Source organism: Quercus robur, chromosome 3 (genome assembly GCF_932294415.1).
Source record: "Quercus robur chromosome 3, dhQueRobu3.1, whole genome shotgun sequence".
Taxonomy (NCBI): Eukaryota; Viridiplantae; Streptophyta; class Magnoliopsida; order Fagales; family Fagaceae; genus Quercus; species Quercus robur.
The window spans coordinates 51,394,053-51,420,908 of record NC_065536.1 but is presented as its reverse complement, the minus strand read 5'-3'; the positions used below and the strand labels follow the sequence as shown (position 1 = coordinate 51,420,908).

The following is a 26,856-nucleotide window of genomic DNA, read 5'->3' as shown; positions in this document are numbered from 1 at the left end:
TTTTGGTTATTTTTGATGTAGGCGTAGGATTGGGGCCTCCTTGTTTTGTTTATGTAATTAAAGCTGAGGCTTGTACCCCTTTTGTGTAGTTGCTATTTTTTTTGTCTTAATAAAATTTACCTCCAGTTCATTAAAAAAAAAAAAACATTCTCTCTTCTTTTCTCTCTCCTATTTTCCATCCCCCTAAAATTCACCCAACCAAATGGACGTTAAAGAAGCATATGATAACTTGAGACCAAGCTTAAGGGAACTTTTGTATTGGTTAGAGAGCCTAGTATAGTGATGCTCAGTTTTGCACCATTGGTATTCTTCTAAAAGTCACATAAAATAACGCTTAGGGTATGTTTGGTTGGGGTGAAAACATGAATGATGAAAAATAGGGAGAGGAAAATACCATTTGATTCAGGAGAGAAAACAAGAGAGATAGAAAATGGGGAGGAAAATAATCCCTCTGGGCCACATTTTTTATCCTCACAATATGGGGGAAAATGTGGAGGAAAGGATGTTGAATGATGTGATTTACACAAACACCCCCACTTTATTGCACTCACCTACCCTTCTCACTTATCTATTATATAACAAGGACATAATAGTTAATATATATAAACTACATTTTCCATCATCCCCTTTTTCTCTCCAATCAAACAAAAAAATTTTCCACCTCTCCAACCAAATACATATGAGGAAAAATCAAATCTTTTTTATCTTCCCACTTTTCTATCCTCTCATTAATTTTTCATCCTCCCACTTTTCACTTCTCCAACCAAACGAATCCTTAGATCACTACCAAAATTTTCCAAATCAACTCCAAAAAACTACAAACATATTAGCATAATCCGTTGTGCAAATCTGCACAAACACTGTTATTATACATTTCAGTTTTTAATTTTTTTTTTTGGCATTTTTGGAGAAAAAAAAGAAGAAAATTGGAAGCGTGTGAAAAGTGATAAAAACATTTAATGCACGGATATAGAATAAACAATATGTGAATGCTTTGAAAAGTAATTAAATAAAACAGAAAAAAATAGTTGTTAAACTATACAGAAATTTTTATACGAAGTTGACTTGAGTGTGACGTTTCATTTATTCTACTTATTAATTGTTTTGAGTGTGACGTTTCATTTATTTTCTACTTTATTTTTTGGGTGGATCTGGGGTTGTCTCTGTATGGTAGAAAGTTAAACATCGTTTTAGGGATGCACTGCATGGCCCTCCAAGAGTGGGCCTATGTGATTTGGGTTTGGCCTTCACAGGATGGCTTTGTTCCAACTTTCTTTCTTTTTTGGACAATGGGTTTTATTCTACTTGAAAATATGTTTGCTTCTTTGGCAAGTAGATGTTGAGATCTAGCTGAGAAGGTATCCTAGTCCAACTTTTCCACAGACTTCTTTTAGTGGAGACAAATCAATTTAATTATTTTTTGTTCCACTTGAGAAACTATTGCTTTTTATTTGTTTTTAGTTGGAGCTTGGACTAGGGGTTTTGTTCCACTCAAAAATAAGTTTGCTTCTTTGGTACGTAGAAGACTAGTCCTTGTGATAGAAGGTGACTGTATCTGTATCCTGGTCCAACTTTCCATGGAAAACTTCTTTTTGGTGGAGACAATTTTTGTGCTTTGTCCAAAATGTCTGATGCCTTGTCTTCAAGGGGATGGCTTGATAGATGCTTTGGAATTTTGGTGAACATCTTTGAGAACTTCAAGTTATTTAAGGATTCCTTGGGCATCAACTAGTGTAAAAAAGGAACCAACTCTGCCTTGCTGAGATAGATATAGGATTGATAAAACTTTCGCATTGTTTGTGCAAAAAATTATGTATATTATAGCATAAAAATTTTACATACTCACTTTTCAAAACATCATACATCAAATTATTTATTTTACACTACATTTTATTAAGATATCAATTTTTTAAAAATATTTTTAATTGTTTATCTTTCTTCATATACAATAATTACCATTTACGCTCTTCATTTGTATTCAACATACGTAAAGAAAGAATAAAAAAATTAAATTAAAAATAATAATATCAATGTAAATTTACATGATTTATTGTAGTAAATTTGTAAATTTACATAATTTTACACTCATTAATATGGATCATTTTTAGGCAAAAATGTTTAAATTTTACAAATTTTTCTATCATACACGTTTGTAGGGGAACATTTTCGCGTCAACCCGCAATAGAGTTGGGTTCGCACATAAATGGACCCATACAATATCATTTGTAAAGAGTGGGATCGAAAGGCTAAGTCGTGTTTGCCCGACGGTGGTTTTGTTGAGAAGCTCATATATGGTTCAGGTGTATTCACCTCTGGAACCCCTCCCCTTTTTTCCGTGGGATCAGAGCCCCTCCATTAGGTTACATATTTTTCTTTTATACTAGCATGCGTTCAATTTCCTTCGTCCACGTGTAGGGTCGACCTTTCCAAGACTGATACTTGTCCCATCTGTCCTAGACCTAAGTCGTTGGGAGTAGCTGATAAAGCTAAAGAGCATAACTCTGTTAGGTGCCAAGTTCAGTCGGGGAAAAGGCAGTAAGGGCAGCCTGTCCTAGATATTTCAGATTTTATTTTAAGATTGTCCCTATACTGCTTTTGCCCCTTTTCTTGGTGGAGCTTTGGGCTAGCCGAGGGCTGCACCGTCCTCGGCCGCTTTTCTGGGCCCATTTGTGCTTTGCGCTAATGAGCTTGGACTGCCACCTTCTTCGGCTTGGGCCTTAAAGCTTCCCGTGAACAAGTGGGCCTGGCCCATATATTGTTGGGCCCCACAACGTTGATGTGAGTTCTCTTAATATTTGCACCGCAAATTTCCTATTAGATGTCTTCCATTGATAATATATTTTCATTTTTAAAACCCAAAAAAGGGGTATTTACACTTCCTTCCCTTAAGCCTTGAAGAAATTAACACTTCTCCCCCTCATTCTCTTCCTTTTTGCTTATATTCGTAATGAAGTATTCTAAATTTTATAAGAATCTCTTTACAAAATTTTAACCATGGTTAGTAAAAAAAATAACTAATAAATTTAGAATAAAAATGTAAAATTTATCAAGTACCAAAACACTTATAACGACAAATCTCTCCATACTCATTAAAAAAAAATTAATAAGCAAAATTCACACTTAATATTTTAAAATACACTTTAATTAAGAATTTAAAACAATAAATTTTAATTATAAAATAATATAATTTGGAAACTTGGCAGGTTAGTATACAATATTTTTAATATGAATTTCACAAAATTTGGTTAATCGGATGTCAAGAGGGAAAATGTTTTTTTCTTTCAAGTTTGCGGTGAAGTGTTATTTTTCCAAACCTCAAGGGGGGAAAATGTAATTATAAAAAATAATAATAAAGAATAAATTAAATCAACTTTATTGAGGTTTATCCAAATGATACTTCCAAAATGAATTTTTTTATAAATGCTACGTATAAATCTATCCTTTACTTTCTTGTCAAAATATTTCATTATAAAAAAAAAAAAAAGATTCTTGCCTAAATTATAGATTAGATGATATCCCATTAAATTAATATTAATATGTAAATGATACTTCTGACTTTCCTTTTCTAAGAATTTTCTTTTTATATACGTTATAATCTGTTTAAAAAAAAAAAATTTATGGTGCAAGAAGAAATATATAGTTATCTGTTATATTAAAAATACACCATTTCACCTTACTTAAAAAAAAAAAAAAAAAAACTTGTAGTGGCAATCAAATCAATACATCAAAGTGTGTTTCGGTAGGTACACAAACACTACCACCAAACCAACTTATTTGCCTCAACAAACACCCTTGCCCCCAACACGCACCCAAAGAAAACCAAAAAAAGAAAAAAACAATGGTCGTTTAGTATAGGTTATGGTATGGACGAGTTGGTCAAAGGGCACTTCCAGCTAAGAGATCCAGTTCTGACTTCTCATCGCACAAACACCACTCGATTTACCATAGTTTAAGGATCCAATTATCAATAAACCCACCAAATAAAGGTGACCACATGGTTTAACCCCTTCAAAAAGAAAAAATAGAAAAAAGTAAGATTTATTTGGATAAAATCTTAGCCAACCCTGATCAATCCACGCAGTTAGGGTCCGTTTTAAAGGTTAGAAGTCCAAGTTTAACTTGGAAGCATCTTCTTCTTCTAAAAAAAACAAGGAAGCTTCAAATAACCTAAACAAAACTTTGACTCATTGATACCCATCACAGCCATTTCACAACTATCTTATAATCGATTAATTATTAGGTACTTTTAGAATACAGTAATACAGTGCTCCACTTTCTCATAATTATAATAATTTCTATTATGAGAGGAGAGAGTATCATGTCATTATAAAATCCATTATCTAGTTATCGACATATGTCCAAAAGTTGCTACGTGTCACTTGACAAGTCTAATACAACTTTTGATTATTTGTCATTATCTTGACAGTCAAAGTGTAATTGAACACTAAATTCAAACTAAATCCCTTTTGAGAGTACCTAAATAATTACTCTTTATCCTAAAACCATCCAATTTTAGTCGCCCACTCTATAAACTAAACATGAAATCCCCATCCATCAACAATTACAAAAACCGTTATCAACGATGTAGAATTCAATTGTCTTGGACCTGTCAAAATGATAATAAGTGTCCTATAGTAGACACATGTTATCATCTTATCAGGTGTAACTGAACGCTAGACTCAAGCCATATCCCTTTTAAAAGTACTTAAATAATACTCTTTATCCTAAAACCATCGAATCTCAGCCATCCACTCCACAATCCAACACTCCACAAAATACAAACACACATAATCAATGATGTAGAAACAAAGACAGTAAAAAAAAAAAAAAAAAAAAGTTGAAAAACCAAAATAGAGGAGGGAATCCCAATTCCAATTCCAATTCCCACCTTTTTTTCCTCCTCCTCCTCCTCCCGCCACGTCTAGTTTTGCGTAGAAAGAGTAAACCCAAAACATTTCCACCCGACACGTGTCCGTTACACCACACCCATCTCTCCTAAATTGGGCAATTCACCGTTACCCTTCACTTCTCTCTCTCTCCCTAAAAAAAAAAAAAAAAAATTCCTTTTATTATATTTCTCTCTCTTCCCCTCTCTCTCTCTCTATCTCTCCCCTTTCTCTCCTTGACAGCACGATCGACAGCGCTCGGATCGAATTCCGACCAGAGAAACAAAACCCTAAAATCTCTCCATCTCTCTCCAATTTCAATTCCTCCCAAACCCAAAAAAAAAAAAAAAAAAACCCACAAAAGCTTTTTGCTTTTTCTGCAAGAATTCGATACCAAAGCAAAACGCACACTTCGTTCTTCGCCGTCGATTGCGTTCGTCCCCAAAAAAAACACTAGGGTTTTTATCGCCGTCGTAATAATCACCTCGATTATTTTCCGTTTCGTTTCGTCGCCGATTCAGGTTCTTTGTTTTTCTCAAATTCCTATCCATTTTCTTTTGATCCTTATTTTGCAAACCCTAGTTTTTTATTAGCTTAGCTTAGAAATCCCCAAAAAATAAAAAAATAAAAAAAAGAGAGACAAAATTTGATTGATTCTTTTATCTTTGTAGATATATTCGATTAACGGCGTCGTTTTTTTTTTTTTTTTTGATTCCATTTTTAGCTGATTTGTAGGTTCCTTACAAGAAACTCTGTGAAATTTTTGGTGCGTTGTTTTAGTTTGTCATCTAAAATCGAGGGTTTCGTTGTTAGATTAGAATTAGATCTTCCACTTCACAAAGTTTTGATTTTGATTTTGAATTATTTTTTTGTTTCTCTGAAAAGAAAAAAAAAAAAAGAAGAAATTTAGGGTTTGCTTTTGCTTTGTTGGATTTGCAGAGAGAGAGAGAGAGAGAGAGAGAGAGAGAGAGAGAGAAAGAGAGAGATTGGGTTTAGGTTGTGTGTGTATATACAATGGCCTTGAACTTTTCGCATCGACCAATCTTTCCGGCGCATCTGGCTGAGGACAATTTGGTTGCGCCAATGAGGATTGCTAATGGGTATCTTGTTGAGGGAGTTTCGGAGAGGAATGGAGATGGGTTTGGGAGGTCGTGGATTTCTAGCCGCGATGTTGAGGATCGGTTTGATTATGGAAGGGATAGGTGTGATAGGAGTGGGTCGCAGGAGTCTGTTTCGAATGATGTTCTTGATCTGTTGCCTTCGGATCCGTTTGGTATGGACATAAGTACCACTTTTACGGCCATCACGGGTTGGCTGGAGGACTTTCAAGCTGATTATGGTGGGTATGGCGGGAATGAGGTTGGGACAAGTGATGGGAGTTATCAGTTATTTGCGGGGTTGAATTTTATTTGGAATAATGCTTTGAAGTACCAGAGTTTTTCGGGGAATATGGGGGTTGATTATAGGTTTGATGTAGCGGGTGGAATTGGGGGGTGTTCTGGGAAGATGGAAGTTGGTGATACATCTTGCCGTGGTGGTTTTGGATCAGATTGTAACGTGGATGGTATTCTGGGTTTGGGCAATGAAACTCCGGGAGTTTCTGGCCAACAAAGTGAAGCTTGTCCTAAAGGTAATGGGATTTGTTCTGTTGGAGATAGCGGAGCTCCTCATGGGGCTTTGAATTTTGCCCTTGGTTATCTGGGTTTGCGGGATCTTCTTCTTGTTGAAACTGTTTGCAGATCTCTTCGTTCTACGGTTCGAGGCGACCCTCTTTTGTGGAGGAGTGTACACATTGATCAACCTTTGAATGAGAAGATTACTGATGAAGTTCTTTTGCAATTGACTAATAGGGCTCAAGGTAGTCTTCAATGCCTGAGCCTGGTGGAGTGCCCAAGGATCACTGATGATGGTCTAAAACGTGTGCTTGATAGTAACCCTAGGCTAACCAAGGTCAGTGTGACTTTATTTTATAAATGTCAGCTGTCAGATTGATTCCTGAATTTTTTCTTTGTTAAATGTGTTTATGCATGCATTGTGTGTATCTATTCTCAAGTATCTTGTTTTAGATTTTAAAATGGTTGGGGTGTTTTTTTTTTTTTTCCTGCTTTATTTTTGGAAGTATATATCCTTCCTATTAAAATTCTCTAAAAGGATTGTCCCTTTTTTTAGATCATTTAAATTTAAATACCATGACCATGTGCTAAAATTTTTACTGCCATAACAAAGATAAAGACTTGCCAAGAGCCTTGTAGCTCAATTGGCACCTCTTGGTGTTTCCAACGGAGATGTTCAAAGGTTCAAATCCCCTGTCCCCCATTATTGTAACTATGAATTATTATAAAAAAAATAAATAGATAAAGATAATTTGACTTGTCATACACAGCTTGGATCCTTGCTTGATGTTCTGCCTTCTCTTTAAAGTTGTTCTTTTCTGCTTCTGGAGCTGCTCTTGACCTCACTGTTCAAAAGGTTCTTGGTATAAAAAGCAAATTTGTAGTTATAGGATTGGAAGGTGCTTTTAGAATGTCTTGAAAGTTGATTCAACATCTTACCTGCAGGTTTATATTTTACTAGCTGCTTTTAAAATGGATTATTCCATACAAAAGTGTCTGTATGTTTTTCTACATGCATCTACAAGTACATCTGGAGATGCGAATCTACTTTTGACTTGGTAGTTTAATTCTGTGAAATTGGGTTAGAAATCAAGCATGATTTGAACCAACTTTAGCCAAATCCAAGCTGAAACTGGGTTGATGTCAGGATTGTGAGGTCTAAAGTTGACCTATTGCATCTCATTCTGTTTATTTAGTCACAATGACCAGATTATAAGGTCTAATTCCAATCACCAATTGATAACTTTATAATGGATTGTGTCCTTATGAGAACATAGAATATACCTATGATAAGCTTGAGTTTTATTTATTAAAAAAAGGAAAAAAAAGGAGGGGGAGGGGGAGTGTAATAGCTTGATGATGTGAGGTTGGGTCAGGTGAGGTGGATTATTGGTGGCACCAAACTGAGTTGCAGATTCCTACCTTTCTTGCTATGTTGACACTTTCTGGGGGATATATAATTGAAATTTTATTAAAATATAAAATAATTAATATTCAAGATGCTTATGATATCATCTTTAAAAATTACAACTGAAAACTTGAAAGAGAAGATCACAATGTATGCTGCCCAAAGTGTGCATCCATTCAAATAATAAATGTAAGAAAATGGTTTTGAGTAACCTGGGTTTACACACATTCACACATGTTATTGATCCTTTTATTCTCTGGCCGCCATAGCCACTCTAGACTATTCATTGGAATTTGTTGAAACAACAGATTTTTTAAATACTTGACGTGGGGATGCCCTTTCTCTTTTCTCAACTTGTTACTGTATCAATTTCTATATGCAATAGTCTGTTTGAGCTCCATATAGTATGTCATGTCGCATGTTGAATTGACAAACTGCTAAAATTTATCTTCCTTTGTGCAGTTGAGTGTGCCTGGGTGTACAAGACTCAGCATTGAGGGTATTGTGAGTTGCCTAAAGGCTTTCAAGTCTGTGGGCACTCTAGGAGTGAAGCATTTACGAATCGGTGGACTTTATGGTGTAACACAGAAGCATTTTGAAGATTTGAAGTTTTTGTTGGGCATGAATGATAATATGCAGCAGAATGCCCGCAAGCCACATTTCTATCACAGAGGAAATTTTTATCTGTCCTGTGATGATGATCGTTTGATTGATATTGAAATGTGCCCAAGATGTCAGAACATGAGGCTTGTTTATGATTGCCCGGCTCAGGGTTGTCAAGGGAAAGAGCATGCAACTCAGGTATGCAGGGCATGCACGCTTTGCATACCACGGTGTGTGCAGTGTGGTCGGTGCATTAATGACAGTGAATATGAGGAAACATTTTGTTTGGAGTTGCTTTGCTCAGATTGTTTGAACCAGCTACCAAAGTGTCAGGAGAGGCATGATAGAAAGTTTGGCCCCTCTAAGCCTGCTCTTCTACATGAACAGAGTCATAGCTTTTCTCTTTATGGCTAGAGATGGATATCTGTGTATGTCTACTGGTTTCACATTGGGGATGAGATATAGCAAGAGTGGTCATCTGGATTGCTATCATGAATATATGTAAGGCAGCTTAGAAGAGTATGTTTCCATTTCTTTCTCAGTATGTCCTGAGTCAGTTGACTGTCGGGTTCTGCCTGTGGGTGGACTTCAACGTTGGCTGGATGCATTTGGTATATTCTGAGTATGGAGTTAATGTCTGTATTGATATGGAGGGAAAGGGTGAAAAAAGAAAAAGGAAAGAAATAAATAGAAAATGTAAAGAATATTATGAAGAAATTCTCTGCATGAATTCCAAGATGATCTTATTGTTGTAGGTGGTTCTCGTGAATAAATCTGATTAGTGCATCGATTTGTACTTGGATATTCAGAAGTGTCAGTGAGTAGGTGCAGAAGTGGGATTTGATATTTCAGCACCGTCTTGCAGGGAGTACAAGATGTTGTAGAGAACAAAGTAAAAAGAAAGATGACTCGTCTGTTATATGATATTGGTAGTCATTCTTCAATAACTTGAATGCTGCATCGGGGAAGGAAGCAGTGATATTTATCTGATAGCAGTGAAATGGGATGTCCTTTTGGTCTCTCAGTCACCCAAGGATGTTTAATGGTTAATCTTCCTGCCATTCTTATGTATGTGATACAGACCGTTGTTGGAGCTGTATTTTCTGTGACAAACGGCTATAAATAATGGAGCCTCTTTTTTGCAGGAGGATATCTCTTGTTTGAGCTGGGAAGTCTTAACAAACTGTGTGCTTTGGGCTCTAATATATCTCCATTCTCATTTATTATTATTTTCTGGCTCCTAGTCCTGGGTTTCCTTCCTCGATTGTAGAAGTAACAGTTAATTTTTACCTTCCACGGTGATTGTTATTTTTCATTACAGATGGCCATTGTACTTTATGTTTCTTCCCATTGGATGAAGATTTTTGTCGGGCTCAGTTATAGTTGTGAAACTGTGTAAGTTTAGATTCTCATGCCAAAAGTGCTCTTGTTTCTTTCTCTTGAAAGATGTCAGTTTTTGGCATGTAGCTAGAAGTATTGAACACTAGTCATTTATTAAATTGAATGTTTAACAATTCTACTTAAGCAATAAGCATCTATTATTGACAGATCTCTCTTACATTTTAAATTCTGATTCTTTAGGCTGCTTTAGTTGAAAATTCCATGCCTATGACTTCTTTACCTCTCTATTTAATTTTTAATTTTTTTTTTAAAACTTTATCTGAGATAGAATTTTCCTCTTAACCTATTCCACAAGTATTCATGCTAATGGTGCGTGATGGTTTACTTCTTTAGAGCAACTAGTATTGCACATGGTTTACTTCTTTAGAGCAACAACTATTGCACATTGTCATTTACTGATTTTCCTTCGGCCTTCACATTCACTATAATCCCTTTTGCCATCCCTTGGTAGGAAAAATAAGCATTTTCTCCTAATTTACAAACCATACAGTGCAATGTTTCTATTTTGAAATTATTTAACAAAATGTTCCTTTTTTTAAATGGAACTCGACATTATCAATATTGAGTTTTATGCATGTTTTGTCACTTCAATTTTTTTTTTTTAAATTTAAGTAAAACTCAACATTACTAATGTTGAGTTTTATTTAAAAATATACATATAACTTGATTTTTATATATAGTTTGATTTTGTCAAAATTAAGTTTCAAAAATAGGGATATTTTGTTAAATAGTTTTAAAACGAAAGAATTTTATTGTAAATTAAGGACAAATGTACCTTTTCTCCGTCTCTTCTCTTGGCACTGTTATGGAAATGGAAATAACGAGTACTTTTTAGTTGAGTACTTTTTAGTTTTTGCCACTTAAAAAGCAGAAAGTACTGAAAAACTGATTGAATATTGCGTTCGTTTAGTGTGATAATTGCTATTTGGATTGGCTCGCTTCAGTTGGGGCAAGTTTACTGTTGCCCTGTGACTAGTGTTTTAAATTTTGCAATGAACGCTGAAGCAATCATGTGAGGATGCACAATAGATTTTAGAGCCCCACATTGAATACGAATAACTTTAATCGATTAAAATGGATAAAACTTCTTTGTTTTATAGTACGACATTCGCTTTTTGGGTGCCACATTGAATCAACACATTGTGAGAGCCACCAAAGCAATATAATAAATGGCATGAAAATTTTGTGATTAGAAAGATATTAATTCCACAATTTTATTTCATGAACAAAATCAATTAAGTACGAACATGATTTTTTATGCATGAGAATCTAACTTGATGATATAACTTGAGGTGGTCTGTTGAATATATAATAAATATCCTATGTGCATGATGCTACTTTATGTGTCAGATTCCTAATTTAACAATGAAACACTTATGATTTCCGCTAGGTGGTGCATGGGAATGTTTACATTAATTAATACATGGTCTTATTACCAAAAAATTTTAAAAATAAATTAAAAACAAAGGTTAGCTCACTATTTAATAACTACTAGTCGCTAACCCATGCGATGCACGGGAAAGCTACGAATTTTTTCCAAATGATGTGACATTAGGTTTTGGAATTTAGCATTGATTCTCTGGTAGCACATTCTTAATTTTCAATTTCATTTATTTGATATCTTCCACTAAATATTGAATGCATTCATTATATTTAAAAAACGTTGAAGTTTAGATATTGTTTTTGAATTCCTCTTGATTTTAAAGACACAATTATTGAATCTGAATAACATACCAATGCAAATATTAATCACTTAAAATTGAAAATACCCAACACATCATCATCTTTTGTTTTCCCACCAATTTCTCAGCAACCAAACAGTAGAAACAACATTGAACTTATACTTATCAAAGACGAAGTACACCCACATTAGAAAAACAACTGAACATCCCAAAAGTCCATAAACACATTAAAAAACAAAAATTGAACTTATGCCCATATTTTATATAAAAATTGAAACTTAATCACTTGAACCGAGCCAAACAATTGTATTAGATAAAATTTGAATAAAATTCAGTTTTCTCAACTCCAAAGTCACATAAAGCTGAATACTTGGAACTAAAAATTGAAAAATTGAAACTTAAACCGTTAAGCTGAGCTAAACAATGAAACATTTGTGCTAGATATATTTTGAATTGAACTCAGCTGTCTCACACATAAAGTTGAAGACTTGGGAATTTAAATTAGTTTAATTTTCCAAATTTTTTCTCAGAACCCAATACCCAACACATCATCATCTTTTGTTTTCCCACCAATTTCTCAGCAACCAAACAGTAGAAACAACATTGAACTTATACTTATCAGAGACGAAGTACACCCACATTAGAAAAACAACTGAACATCCCAAAAGTCCATAAACACATTAAAAAACAAAAAATTGAACTTAGAAATTGGTATTGTGATGTATATTAATAGTTAGAAATTGAACTTAGAAATTGAACTTAGAAATATGCAGCAACAGAGTTTGATATTGTGATGTATATTAATAGTTTTTTTTAAAAAAAATAAATCAATTTTAGTAGGAAGAATTGAAGCCTTTTAGAGGCAGGGCTATAGAGTTGAGTAAAAAACTATACCAATAAGGATGTAAGTTGAGAATGATTTTTGCAATATTTTTGAATATCACTCTTCTCCCTATATCTCTAATCAGTGAAATTCACTTGCTGCATCATTACAGTATGTTTACTTTATTCCTTTAATTACAAATATATCCAATTATGACCTTTTTAAAAAACATGAAAATAGAATTTGTATCACTTCTAAAATATGATTTTAGAGAATTAACATGGGGACATGAATATACATGTTTGTATGATCTACAGGACAAATGATGGGAGACTCATTACAAAATCATTTCCTACTGCCATACATGCAAGAAGAGGCACTCATAAAAATAAAATAAAATAAAAGCCTAGTGGAGCTCAAAATCAAGGAACAAAAAATACCCATATCATTTTTGTAATTGGATACACATGCTTTAAAGTAAATATTTGATAAAAGGGAAATACATGTACAAACACATAACAACCCTGTAAGCATAAATACAAGGGAACAAAGACCTGTTCTGCAGAAAAAAAAAATGCAACAAAATCAATACAGCCCATGGACATACAATACAGGAACAGAAACAGTAACAGATATTACAATTACCCCTCTGTAAGCACAGATTATGCAGAAAATCCTGAACCTGTTCTGTAGAAAACAAAATATGCAGCAACAGAAATACAGCCTATGGACATACATCAAAGAAACAACAACAGATATTACACTCAGCCCCACTGTAAGCACAGATTATGCAAAAGATCCTGAACTTGTTCTGCAGAAAGCAGAAAATGCAGCAGCAAAAATACAGCCCATGGACATACATCACAGAAATAGCAACAGATATTACACTCAACCCGCCTGTAAGCACAGATTATGCAGAAAATCCTGAACTTGTTCTGCAGAAAACAAAATATGTAGCAGCAGAAATACAGCCCATGGACATACATCACAGAAATAACAACAGATACATCGTTTTTCTTTGGGTCCGAATAGATGCATCGATTTTCTTTGAGTGTGGCGTTTCAAGTTTGTTTTTTATGCATGTTTGTTTTTTAAGGGTGTTTTTTTTCCTACATGGCAGAACAGCCAAATCTAAATCAATCCAACCAAGAAATTAAAACCTAAATCATATTCAATCAAAAAATAAATAAATAAATAAAAAAGCAATAACTTTACCGATTATGGGGTAATGGGTATGCGGCCTCTCTCTTTGTGCCTTCCAAACTATATCTCTGTGTGCATGTGGTTCTGATAAAAAAACCTAAAATAAGATTGAAAAAGAAAAAAGAAATATCAGCATAATATTCAATTCTATACTTATTTGATCCCAATGAAAATTTCATGGAGAACTCAAAAACCCGAAACAAAAACGAATGAAAGCCAAAATCAAATCTATACCTATACAACAACAAAAAACTCAATAAAAAGTAACATTGCATCCCCAAATCTGGAAAAAATTAAAAATAAAAATACCGGTGCTGGTTCCAACAATCTGATGGTGGCAGATTTTCTTTCTCTATGTGCTTGCGGTTCTATATCTGTGTGGTAAGTTTTTTTGTTTTTTGTTTTTATTTTTTATTTATTTTTTATCTCTATATCACAAGTTTTTTTTTTTTTTTTTTTTTTTGGGGAGTATTGCAAGCCTTTGCCGTGTATTTCAAGTGGTTTGTTTTCTTTTTATTGAAAAAAATATAAAAACCCACTCCCTAATTTAACTTGAATACCCCAAACTAAAGCATTCTTACCCAGATTCCTTCATCAAAATCAAATTTCATCAAAACACCCTGACCTGAAAATTTTTTTTTTTTTTCAACTACATTCTATTTTTCTATTTTCAGATCCCAATATATATATTAAAAACAATAAAAATAATATAAGAACCCACCATCTCTGGAAGAACTTATAAAGGCCAACAAAACCTTAAAACTCAACTGATATTACTAACTCTTATGAGAAAGCTATAATATGCCTAAGTTCCTTTATGCCTAACAACATAAAAAACATCCTAGTTAATTTTTCTTTTTAACCTTAAATGAAAGATCATGTATAAGAAAGTTCTAAACCTTTTCGTCTTTATTATGTGCGCAAGTATGAACTCTCCCAGATTCAAACTGAATTAATTACCAAAATATTCTTAATGATTCTAAAGGAACAACTGAACATCCCAAAAGTCCATAAACACATTAAAAAACAAAAATTGAACTTATGCCCATATTTTTTCCAACCAATTTCTCGGCAACCAAACAATAACAACATTGAACTCATACCCATCAGAGACAAACCACACCCACATCAGAAAAACAACTGAACATCCCAAAAAGTCCATGAACACATAAAAATTAAAAACTGAACTTATGCCCATCTTTTTTTCCCAACAGCTATAATATGCCTAAGTTCCTTTATGCCTAACAACATAAAAAACATCCTAGTTAATTTTTTTTTTTAACCTTAAATGAAAGATCATGTATAAGAAAGTTCTAAACCTTTTCGTCTTTATTATGTGCGCAAGTATGAACTCTCCCAGATTCAAACTGAATTAATTACCAAAATATTCTTAATGATTCTAAAGGAACAACTGAACATCCCAAAAGTCCATAAACACATTAAAAAACAAAAATTGAACTTATGCCCATATTTTTTCCAACCAATTTCTCGGCAACCAAACAATAACAACATTGAACTCATACCCATCAGAGACAAACCACACCCACATCAGAAAAACAACTGAACATCCCAAAAAGTCCATGAACACATAAAAATTAAAAACTGAACTTATGCCCATCTTTTTTTCCCAACAATTTCTAAGCAACCAAACAGCATAAACAGCATTGAACTCATACCCATCAGAGACAAACCACACCCACATTAGAAAAACAGCTGAACATCCCAAAAAGTCCATAAACCCCAAAAAAAAAAAAAATATTTGAACTGATTCCCATCTGTATTTTCACCAATTTCTAAGCAACCAAATAGCAGTAACAACATTGAACTCATACTCATCAAAAACATATAACTAAAAATCTTCAGAAAAATCAAATTGAACAATTTCAAAGACTACAATTTGCCTACACAAATCAATGTGTTTCTAAAACATACCTACAAATTAAAACATCCCCAAAAACTACAATTCTATAATTAGCTCAGTTTCCACACAAATTGAATAGCCGTGAAAAAAAAATATAAAACATACCTACAAATTGAATAGCCGTGAAAAAAAAAAGCATCGTGAAAGTTTTATATATATAGAGTTATAGAGTCCTAATCTATATAGAATTCGGATTCAGAAAAAAAATATATATATTATAGGTTTATAAGACAATACCTTTGGGCCGGTCTCGACGGGCTGGGTCGGTTGCATTGAGCGATGGGCTGGGGAAGAGTGGAAATTGAGCGAATTGGATTTGGGTCTGTTGGGTCGGATCGGTATCGGGCTGTTGGGTGTTGCCGTGGAAAGGGAGAGGCAGAGGATCGGTCTGTTGGGTCGGATTGGTGGGTCTTGCCGTGGAAAAAAAATGACAGATAATCGGAGAAGGCATGTCCGGTATCGTGAAAGGATCGTTAGGTCTTGCCGTGGGTCTTGCCGTGGAAAAGAAATGGCAGAGAATCGGAGAAGCCAGGGTCCGGTATGGTGAAAGGGAAAGCTATTCGTGTGTGGAGGGGCAGAGAATCAGAGAACCCAGGTCCGGTCAGGTGAAAGGGAAAGGTATTCGTGATCGGAGAAGCCAGGTCCGGTCAGGTGAAAGGGAAAGCTATTCATGTGTGGAGGGGCAGAGGATCGGAGAAGCCAGGTCCGGTCAGGTGAAAGGGAAAGCTATTCGTGTGTGAAGGTCCAGTATCGGGAAAGCTATTCGTGTAATTGGTGATTGTTTTTTTGTTTTATTATTTGGTAATTGTTTTTTTTTTTTTTTTTTTAATGATGTGCTGACGTGGAAAATTGTGGAAGCTTCAAAAGCTTCGGTTTTATATATATATATAGATTACCCTTCTCATGAGCTAATCAAAATCAATTAATTTTAATTCCATGCATTCATACTTACTTTGAAATCATATTTCAACTAATGGAAATTCTCTCATATGACGGTAAAAAATTTCAAAATTTCACATATAATAATAACATGACCAATTTGTTATTGAACTCCATAACAACCTATTATGATGTCAAATTTTACTTTATGTTAAATATGGAATTTTATGAACATGTAAAATAATGACTTTACCCTTATATCTCAAAAATGACCATCTCTTCTCTTTGGGTATTTTTTTTTACCTAAAATGAGAATTTTCCCATAATTACAAAAATGAGATATTTATACAAAGAAGAGGTAATCGTGAAGTTGACCACCCTAAGAAATCTCCTTCAAGTAAGAAAAGATCAGATAGAACTCACCACATCCTCCTTATAATATGTTAGGTCTTCTTAAAAATAAAAGTTGTAAACACATCTAGAGTTTAGATTTGGAGATTTATTGTCATCCAATTAGATGTCTGGATATACAATTCGATCATTTCACAAATGGGCAAGGTTTAGATACAGTTCTTCAAGTATTATTTCATAAATTCTTCAATTAAATTCAAACACATTGTTGCATTGACCAATCACCCAAAATGATTAAATCTAATTCAGACATGAGATTCTCAAAAGCAATAATTTAATCTAGACATGTATGCAGTGTGCGTTTGGATCTTGATTATAAGCCAGCTTATTGCTTTTTTTTTCCCCCTACTATTTACGAGTCTCACATTAATTTCTTATTTATTTTATTTAGCTTTTACTATTTATTTATAGTGCTTAAAAAAAAAAAAAAGAACTAGATAATTTGTTCTTAAATGGGCACCAATATAAGTGAAAATAATGTGCATCGCTCCAAAAACTATATCTAAAATTTGCCCTTTGCATATTATAATTAACCCTTTTATTTTAAGAAATTGAAACATTCAACAATTGGATATACTACTGCTCACCTATGCTCATCCAGGTCATCCACCTCATTCCAGTCATTGTCAAACAGCGAAGCAAGTTTCAATCTTGCATCTGTTTGTCACGTTGTGTGATTCACAGGTTGCCTTTATGACCTTGTAGGACATAGATGATAGAACAGCTGATGACAATAAAAGCCAGATTTAACTCTTTGAGGCTCTAAGCTGACTACAAGTACAAGATGTTTTGCGTGTTACCATTCAACTCTGAATGCTGAATGAGTTTTCATGTGAAAAACATTTATAGTCCTCAATTATTGATTATCTCTACATCAAGGACAAGCCTAGACAAAGAAGTTACTAGTAAATTATGAGAAGTACCACTCAGAGTAGTTAAAAAATGAATAAGGGATTGAAAAATTTAACACAGTACTGGTGGTAACTTTCGTCCACAAAGACATTGTTAACAACAACATGAGCACATACATATTGCACTGTGCCACCCGTTACGTTAGAACAAGCTAGAACATGAACAGAGAAGAAGAATAGATTTTGCGGCTTCTACAGTAATTTGGTTGACTTGTTGAATCTTTGAAGACAACACAATTGTTTGAGTGTTTATATATAGTTAAAAGAGGAAGGGGAACAAATTGCATTTTGAAAATCATCTCTTTGTGTGTCTAATTTGGTGGGTAAAACATAATGCTTAGTAGTTTGATAGAGTCGAATTATGTGTGTGCATAGTTGAAACCAATTACACTATGAAAATCATCTCTTTTTGTGTGTGCATAGTTTTGGTGAGTAAAACATGATGCTTCGTAGTTTTGACAGAGTCGAATTGAAAGAATTATTTTAATGTCAATTTTTTGCCTTTTGCACTCATTGTCACAGCCATCAATTCATCATTTTTTTTCTTCTTCAAAGTTGTTTTTTTTTTTCCCTGTTTTTTATTCGGGTTTGAAATTAGGTACCAAATTGGATATGACAACATAATTTGGTTATATTAGAGAATTTTTAGGAGCAGTGGCGGCTTCAGGATTTTTTTGTAGGGGTTAGCAATGGTAGAAGTATGAATTTGTCACGAGGGGCAAGTGAAAAAAAAATTGTATAATTAATTTTTTTAATATGTACAACTTCCATATTATATACATTATACAATAATCTAAAATAGTATTCTAAATATAATTTAGTATAAATATCAGTAAGACAACAACCGTTGAATACATAAAAATAACTAATCATATACGTGACCAGTCTCTTGGAGTTGGACTAATGATAAATGTGAAATTAAGAAAAAAAAATAGTAACTGATATAAGTTTTTACTTTTAAAGCGTATGGCTTCTTAACCATACATACATGTGGTCAGTCTCTTAAAATTGGAGCAAACACCAAAAGAGTTCTTGGATTTGGAAATCTATAGAGTATTTATCAAACTACTTAATCAAATGAAAACTAAGAAAACATAGAAGAGAAAAAGAAAGATAGAGAGAATGATGAAAGAATCATAAATATAGATATAGATCTGTTGGTTGTAATAGTAGTATACTTTATTGTTGATGAAGAAGAAAAGAGTAGGGAAAAACAACTTTATTCTACTGTCAATGGAAAAGTAAGCCAAAGTTCTGGAATTTTTTTTTAATCGAATGAGCAAAAATTTGAAACAATTTTTTTCTTTCTTATAAAATAAATATTTTAAGAATAGTGCTATTGACACAGCACTTTCACAACAAAACCTAGGTGGCAAGTTGTCAAAGGTAAAAAAAAAAAAGTGATGTTAGTTGTGGGTCATGATAAAAATCAGTTACAACTTGCCACTTAACATTTATTGTTAAATTATTATGAAAATATTGTGAAAGTAGCAATAAGATGATCATATTCAAACTTATATCAGTTGTGTTTAAACAAAATTTAGGGTCGGGGGTTCAAAATTTTATTTTAAGGGCTCAATTTTTTTAAATTAAAAATCATATATATATATATATATATATATATATATATATAATTGGCCAGGTTAGGGGGTTCATTGAACCCTCTGGCCTTAAGGTAATGCAGCCCTTGTTTAGGAGAGCCACAAATTTAAGAGTCAAGAAAAATTATTGCTAAATTTGGTACATGATCAATCGTAAATGATTTTCCGAATTAAAGAAAAATTTGAGCTACATATATTGATAGGTGGTTAAGTTGAAACTTGAAATATATTAAGAAATCATTTTTTTTCTTTTATTTATATTTTGTAAACACTAAATGAAAATTAGTTTTATTTTAATTGAATATAATTCTCTTTCTTAAATGATCTTTTTTTTTTCTTCGTGCTTTAGCCCCAAAGATGAAATTCTGATTTCGTCCCTTAGACGATGGTTTTTTTTTTTTTTTTTTGGAAAATGAGGAAGAGAGGAAGAGAGATTCAAACCCTAAATCTCTTAATAAAAAAGAGCATGCTATGCCATTGAACTACAATACTCTTAACTTAGTGGGTTTTAGTTAGAACAACTAGTAAAGTCTCTTGTCGTTAAATAAAAGATCTGAGGTTTGAACCCCGTTTACCCCAAAAATCAATTGATACCCTAGAATAATGATAAGAGCAATCATTATAAACTTAACCCTCACACGAGGGTCTTGCATCTTACATATGGTAATTTATGGCACTAATGACCATGGATATGAGGAACAAGAACAACAATACTACGAATATAATAATATTTATACTCAATTTCACAATTTACTGACTTGTGTGATTGTAAGTGGTTGACGAAAAATGATGGCTCTATATTGGCAGAAAGTATCCACCACTCATAGTCATATAAGTCAATAAGTTATAAAATTGGGTGTGTCTCTATAATTATTCCGTGAGGATTGTTTTCTTTTGGAGTTGATTAGTTCAGATTGTAGGAAACAGCTACTTATGTGACAAGAGAGGCGTGATAGAAAAGTGGGTCCGTCCAACTCCAAGCATGGCTCTTCTCCATGAACAAAGTTATAGCTAATAGCTTCGTCTTTATTATGAAGGAAAAAGTTAATTATCCAAGTCATTCGAAACCCATTATTCATGTTTTTAATGCCAATCACGGAATATCTTTGAAAATTTTTGAACGTAATCATGGTAACACACATATAAGAGGGCTTTGTAAGCAGTGACAACATGTGCACATACCTTGCTTGTGCCACCCTTTAAGAAAGTCCAAGCAAACATATGAACAAAGAAAAAAGAAAACACGAATGGTTGAGTAATGATGAAAGCTAGAGATAATTGAAGTGATCAGCTCTATAAAGTATAATATATATATGTAGTTGCCTATCATTAGGCTTTAAACAATGTTACTCATGATACAAATAAAATTAAAATGGAAAAGAAATTGGAAAAAAAATAAAGAATGTCTTATCTCATTATTCTTAACAAAAAGAATGGAGGATAGATTATAGTTAAATATTATTGAATCATATATGAAGTGACAGAGACCCCGGAAGCAATATGGGAGGGTGAAGCCTATAGAATGTATTTTCTTTTGTAGCAAAAGAGGCCTTCATAATCACAAGCAGTCCTCATTCTTTCTGAGATTTCTTGCGGATATCTTTCACCCATTTGAAATTTAATATTGACTTCCCAATCTTGCTCCCTTTAGACCCATCCTTGTTCTTCTTCTTGTCATTCTCTGATGCTGCTGCTGCTGATGGTGGCGGGGGATCGGGGTGATCGTCCCATTGATCAGCCCATGAAAGTCCAGAATCCATATCTCTTTTTTTTTTTTTCTTTTTTTTTTTTTTCCTAACTCTCTTTGGATTTCCTGAATTGGAACCCTTTTAGATAAACAGCTTTAGAAGTTTGTTTAAAATTCATTTGCTTATTTTAGGCTCATGTTGGCTTAGCCCTTAATTGGACAGACGCAAGGAATAAATTTGGTGGATGGTGGTTATTTTGGATGAACAGCCATCGAATTTTGCTTAAGCTACCAGTTGCTTAATCAAAGTTGCTTTACTCAATTTGATTCTTAACGTGGTCAAAACCTTTTCTTTTGACTAAAGGAACGAATTTGGTTATTTTGGTGAGCGAGGGATGTCCCTTCATGTAGCCTTTTTGACTGGGTCTCTATTGCTCAAGGCAATGATCAAATCTACATCTATGCCAAACCTTACATTTGCCTAATCATCTCAGCCACTAACTCACTGGCTAAATTAGGAGAAAATACACTGTATCCAGAGCATGTTTCTTCCCTCTCACATCGGGGTGGACTCCACACGTGTGAGAGGAGAGATACTTGTTTCGGATGCATGGTATATCTTCTCACTAAATTTTAGGATAGGTTTTTGTTCTTAAAGTGAGATTCCTTTTACCTGTTTTAGAAAGCAAAGATTATACTTTCTCTAACTTCTTATTAACTTGTTTGCTCAAACAAACAACTCAACTCCAGATAACAGGTTCTAACACCTCCAACATCACGAACAACAAAACTAACTGCAAAACAGGGACCCTGAATTCCAATTTGTTTGCGACATAATGAAAAGAAAAAATATCTTATCAATGAGATTTATAAGTTTACAATGAGAGCCGATAAACAAATACATGGAGAACCAACGGAATACATATTAAAAATAGGAAGCACCAAAATAGGAGTCATTTGCTTAGCCTTTTTACTTGGGAATACATTATCACCTATAAAATTCAATATGACCAGCAATCTCCCTACAAAACAACTTTGACTCACTAGCCAACTTCAGACTCTTGACAATGGCAAGTCCTGTTTGTTTGTGTGTAGATGATGGCTTATATGACATGGCCGCTTCTTTGCTCCCCAGTGACAGAGCCCCCCTGGCAGGAATCACATTTTCCCACCAAAATTCTCGTAAAATGGCATGTATCATATCCCAATAAGCACGGTCTCTATGTACACGGAATATTGTGCTTCCATTTGGCGTCCAGCAATACAAATCAACCCATTCTCTGTCCATTATCTCCATTTGACCCTGCACTTGAGGCATGTAATAGAATGGCACAGTTGACCAGGGCAGACCAGTCTCGGGCTTCCCCTTGTTATATGGGCACTTTACTTCCAGGATCCCACCTCCTGGAAAGCAACCAAGAAGACCATCAGGGGAAGCACCCATCCAACCAAAACTCTCCTCTGAATGAGTTGCAAACCCTAATGAGCTCACCTCACGACCTGTGATGCTTCTGTACCGGTCTATAGCCTCTGCTTCATTGAGCACACCCCACTCCATGGCACACTTTTTAGAAGTTTCCACAATTTCTACTTCTGATTCAAAGACTTTCTCATGCCAGAGCTCAAAGCGACGGGTTCCTTTCCAAAAGCCCAAGGCAGTGCTGAAAGTGCTTGTGGTCAGCTTGTCCTTGCGAAGGGCAAACCATTCTTCTGAACGTTGGGGAGCCTCAGATGGAGTAAGTTGTGCAGCCAACACCAAAGATGAGGGTGGACGGCCAATGAGAGGAGCAGTTGGAGAGATCAATGTTGACTTGCATGTGGAAATGATTCTAAGGATTCCATTTCCATGCTTTTCTTTTGGAGACAGCAACAAAACTGATTGATGGTGAGTGCCATATGGTCTAGAGACACAAACATTGCTCATTGCTGAGATAATCATACAGTTGATAGCAACTTTATTTTGATGAAGGATCCTACAAAGGCCACATACTGCTTGAAAGTTTAGTTGAAGAGTTTAGCCTAAAACATTTTAGGAAAATCTTCCTATGCAAGATAATATTGTTGGAGTACAACATACTGAGAGAAATAGAGAAATGACTTTATAAAATAAAAACAAATAATTGATCTAAAATAAATATGAAAGGAAGCATTATATGCCACTGCTAAACCGCTAACAAGGGGTGTCAATGAAATCAACAGGCTGGACAAATGTCTTTTTATTTCTTCACTCTCAAGCAACCTTCCATCGAAATAAGCATATTTGATAAGCAAGGATTTGCAAAAGATTTTTGTGTTGAAGTAAAGAATTGAATACTCATTCCTTATCCTACAGCAGCATTATGCAATTCCTTTTCTGGGAGTAGAACAGTCTAAAACAATGAAAGCGTATACTTGACTAAGCCAATTGATACAGGCCAAAACTATGAATCTGAACCTTTCATGTTCCAAAGGAAAAAGAGCCTCTAATTTTAGTCACATATGGCCCATGCAAAATACATGTCAACACTTGGCAATGACAGGCAAAAATTGATCATTTCATGTCAATTCACCTAACCTTTTTTCAAACATGAATTTTGTCACGTAACTTGATGCACTTATCAACTACTTGACTCTAACAGTGACATTTCCAGGACTTGTCAAGCAACTAATTTTTGCAGATAAACATTGCAAAAAAGATAAGAATAACTTATTGAAATTTGCTGAAAATAATCCTCAGCCCTCAATAGTTAGAAACAGATTATTCACCCCCCAAAATAACAACTTTCTTACCCATAGCTAAGTTAATCTAATTGAAGGTTTTCACAAAATATAGCCCACAGACCAAAAAGCAATAAGATAAATTAACCAAGCAATTACTTCCCTTGTTTCCATTAGTGCCAATTAGAGGTTAATACATCATACAAACTAAAATGGGCATGAGCACAAAAGCAAAAAAACCAATCCCTGACAATCAAACAACACTAATTATTAAGCAGATAATAGCAAAGAACAAAAACAAAAAGAACGCAAGGTGTTTGATTTAATACCTGAGAGAGACCTAGAGTTAAAGGAATTAACTTTGGTGTATGAAAAGGCCGAGGGCGGGCTTAGAATGCAAGTGGGTCCTCCATTATTAAGCCAAAAATGGGAAGCTTTGGGTTGAGTGGAGGCGGCTTGAATGAGCTTCATCGCTTATAGTTTGCTCACAATCATGACCAGAGCCATGAAAGAATAAGAAGATAAAGTTAAAAAATTACTGTAAGTTCAAGTTTTTGTGCAGCTAAGTTTGAGGCTATGGCGGTAGTTGAATAAGGGGTTTTGCTGCAATTCATGGATGAAGAGAGAGAGAGAGAGAGAGTCTGCCCGAGCCTATCAAATAATTTCAGATGCGTAACGTTTTGGATACTCATGCAATACGCCGTCGTTGCGATTTTTTTTAAAAAAAATTTATACTCTTTTTCAGTTTTTCAAATAGGATAAAGATTTTTTTTTTTTTTTCAAAATGATAAATTACTTTTTAGATTTTAGAATTTTGGGTATTTTTCATTTCAACATATAGTATTTTATTCTAACCTCAAAGTTAGAAAATTTTATTTAAACTTTCTATCATATATACTTATTTTTTCTATTAACACTATTGAATATCACATTACTAACTTGTTTCAATGAAATTTATTTCAAAATTTGAAGTTTAATTGAAACTTACTATGATATCAAAAATAAAAATAAGCTTACCGAATATTTTAGGATTTAATTAAACTAAATAAAAATCAAAGTATATTAAAGGAAAATGGCTAAAATATACTATTGGATTAATTCAAAACTAAAAACCTCATATAGGTCATTTTATGGCTAAGTGGTATGTGTGTATATATATATATATATATATATATATTTCTCTCATACACTTGGATATTTAAATTTTAATCCATTTTAAGTGTTAGATTGTAGAATTAGGTTTATATTATTATTATTCTATCTTTTATCTCAAAAAATGTTTATATTATTATTTAAAACTAATATGCTAGTAGTAAAAAACAAAATAACATGCTCATAATAGTTTTAATTAATAACTTTTTAAAAGACAAAGCTACAAAGATGATTTGTATATAAAAACTACACCATTTAAAAAAAAAAAAAAAATTCACTTACAAAACTAGTCAAAAAAAAGAAGCAAAATTTGACTCACCGTTTTTCTTTTCAATGAGAAACAAAAAATTTTTTATTTTTAGTCTGAGCAGGCCTCTGCATATTTATTGGACTACAACCGGTATGACCAACTAGCTCCAACATGTACAGCGCCACAATTCATTTTTCAATTGACATTTGGTGGATTTCTTTTGAAGGAGCCATTTCATGGATTTTAGTATGAGTTTTGTTGAAGTTTGGACAAATATGACTTCTTTGGATTCAGATTTGGTGCAATAAAGAATCAATTGAAAGTTAAAAATTCATTTTTAACCTTTAACCTTTCAAATTTTTACATCTCATAGCTACAAGGTAATTTGACTGTGCAATCATTGCATGAGATCCAAATCTGACTAGTTTTTATTTTAAAAGATAATAAATTGAAAGTCAAAAGTCTTGTAATTTGATAGAATTATCTAAACAAGTTTTTATTCTCCTCTTCCATTTGTTGTTAAAAAAAGTTTTTGTTTGTTTGTTTGTTTAAGAGCAAAATGGAAATTGTGTCATCAAATTGATTTCAAATTCCTAATGCTTTCACAATCAGCTTATTAATCATCTTAACATCATTATTTATTCTAAACATTAAAAATGTCATAAACTTTAGTGCAATTTAAAAAAAAAAAAAAAACGTTTACTGCATTCTTAATTATTCTATTTTCTCAAATATTTTAAGTGTATTAGATGAAAACGTTCATATTCAAATCCCCTCCATCTATCGAATTAAGGAAAAAAAAAAAAAAGAGGATAAGATATTTACTTGATATTTGCAACATATTAATTATCTAAATGATATAATTTCTTAAAAAAAGTAAAACTTCCTCTAGTCTAACCCTCATAGTCTTGGATGAGAGCACTTGTAGCAGTGGAGCTAAAAAGCTATATAGCTATTTTAGCTCCACCAAAACACAAAAAAACCTATACAGCAGTGGAGCTAAACTTTTTTTTTTATAACTTCATTGCTACAGTGTACATCCATAGAGCTAAAAATAAAAAATAATTTTTTATTCCCTGCCTGGTTGTGTGTAGTGGATATATTATTTTATTGTAGTAGATATCTTATTTTATTGTGATGTTTATATTATTTTATTGTGTTGAAAACTAAAATATATCTACTATTACAGCATGTGTGTAGGTAAAATAAATAAAGTAACTTTTTGTGGTGCCAAATAGCTAAATTTTTAGCTCTATTGCTGTGGATGCTCTTAGATTCCTTAATTCTTAGGACAAAGTAAACCACCCCCTCCATCCACCAAAATCACTTTGAACAACAATTCTTTTTCTTTTGGCAAGTAGTAATTCTTTTATTTAGTAATATTGGTTTTACTTAAAAAAAAGTATATACATCTTTTATTTCTAAACTACAAATGAGATAAAAATCTCTTTCTTTTATAGTAAAGACATTTATAGTTTTCCTTAAAAGAGGTATTCATAATTGAAAATTATTCATATTCTTTTGGCAAGTAGATGTGTGCCTTTAGCTCTTTTATCGTGGAGACATTTATAGTTTTCCTTAAAGTATCCGTAATTAAAAATTATTTATACTCTTTTGGCAAGCAGATGTGCCCTTTCAGCTCAATTACATTAGGCATTTTCAATGAAGATATTAAATTTCAAATCTCTCACTGCATTGCAAGTTTTATAACTATTAAATTATTAAAAA

General features: G+C 33.4%; 3 protein-coding genes and 1 long non-coding RNA gene across 4 annotated transcripts; 1 reads left to right on the top strand and 3 right to left on the bottom strand.

Moving 5' to 3' along the window:
• Positions 1 to 5,028: 5,028 nt before the first annotated feature.
• LOC126718275 (F-box protein SKIP14) lies at positions 5,029 to 10,057 on the top strand. The gene is made up of 2 exons (XM_050420392.1): positions 5,029 to 6,836; positions 8,370 to 10,057. The coding sequence occupies exons 1-2, from the start codon at positions 5,901 to 5,903 to the stop codon at positions 8,922 to 8,924; spliced, it is 1,491 nt and encodes a 496-aa protein (XP_050276349.1). The 5' UTR covers positions 5,029 to 5,900; the 3' UTR covers positions 8,925 to 10,057.
• Positions 10,058 to 13,626: 3,569 nt separating this feature from the next.
• Positions 13,627 to 15,936, bottom strand: LOC126718274 (uncharacterized). The gene is made up of 2 exons (XR_007652884.1): positions 15,778 to 15,936; positions 13,627 to 13,716 (listed from the first exon to the last, which is right to left on the bottom strand). It is a non-coding gene; the product is annotated as an uncharacterized LOC126718274 (long non-coding RNA).
• A 4,681-nt stretch (positions 15,937 to 20,617) lies between these two features.
• On the bottom strand, positions 20,618 to 21,427 carry LOC126716416 (uncharacterized). Its single transcript, XM_050417260.1, has one exon. It carries the CDS (start codon positions 21,100 to 21,102, stop codon positions 20,914 to 20,916), a length of 189 nt encoding a protein of 62 aa, XP_050273217.1. The 5' UTR covers positions 21,103 to 21,427; the 3' UTR covers positions 20,618 to 20,913.
• A 439-nt stretch (positions 21,428 to 21,866) lies between these two features.
• On the bottom strand, positions 21,867 to 24,390 carry LOC126718273 (uncharacterized). Its single transcript, XM_050420391.1, has 2 exons — positions 24,056 to 24,390; positions 21,867 to 23,018 (listed from the first exon to the last, which is right to left on the bottom strand). Exons 1-2 carry the CDS (start codon positions 24,195 to 24,197, stop codon positions 22,018 to 22,020), a joined length of 1,143 nt encoding a protein of 380 aa, XP_050276348.1. The 5' UTR covers positions 24,198 to 24,390; the 3' UTR covers positions 21,867 to 22,017.
• Positions 24,391 to 26,856: the final 2,466 nt, after the last annotated feature.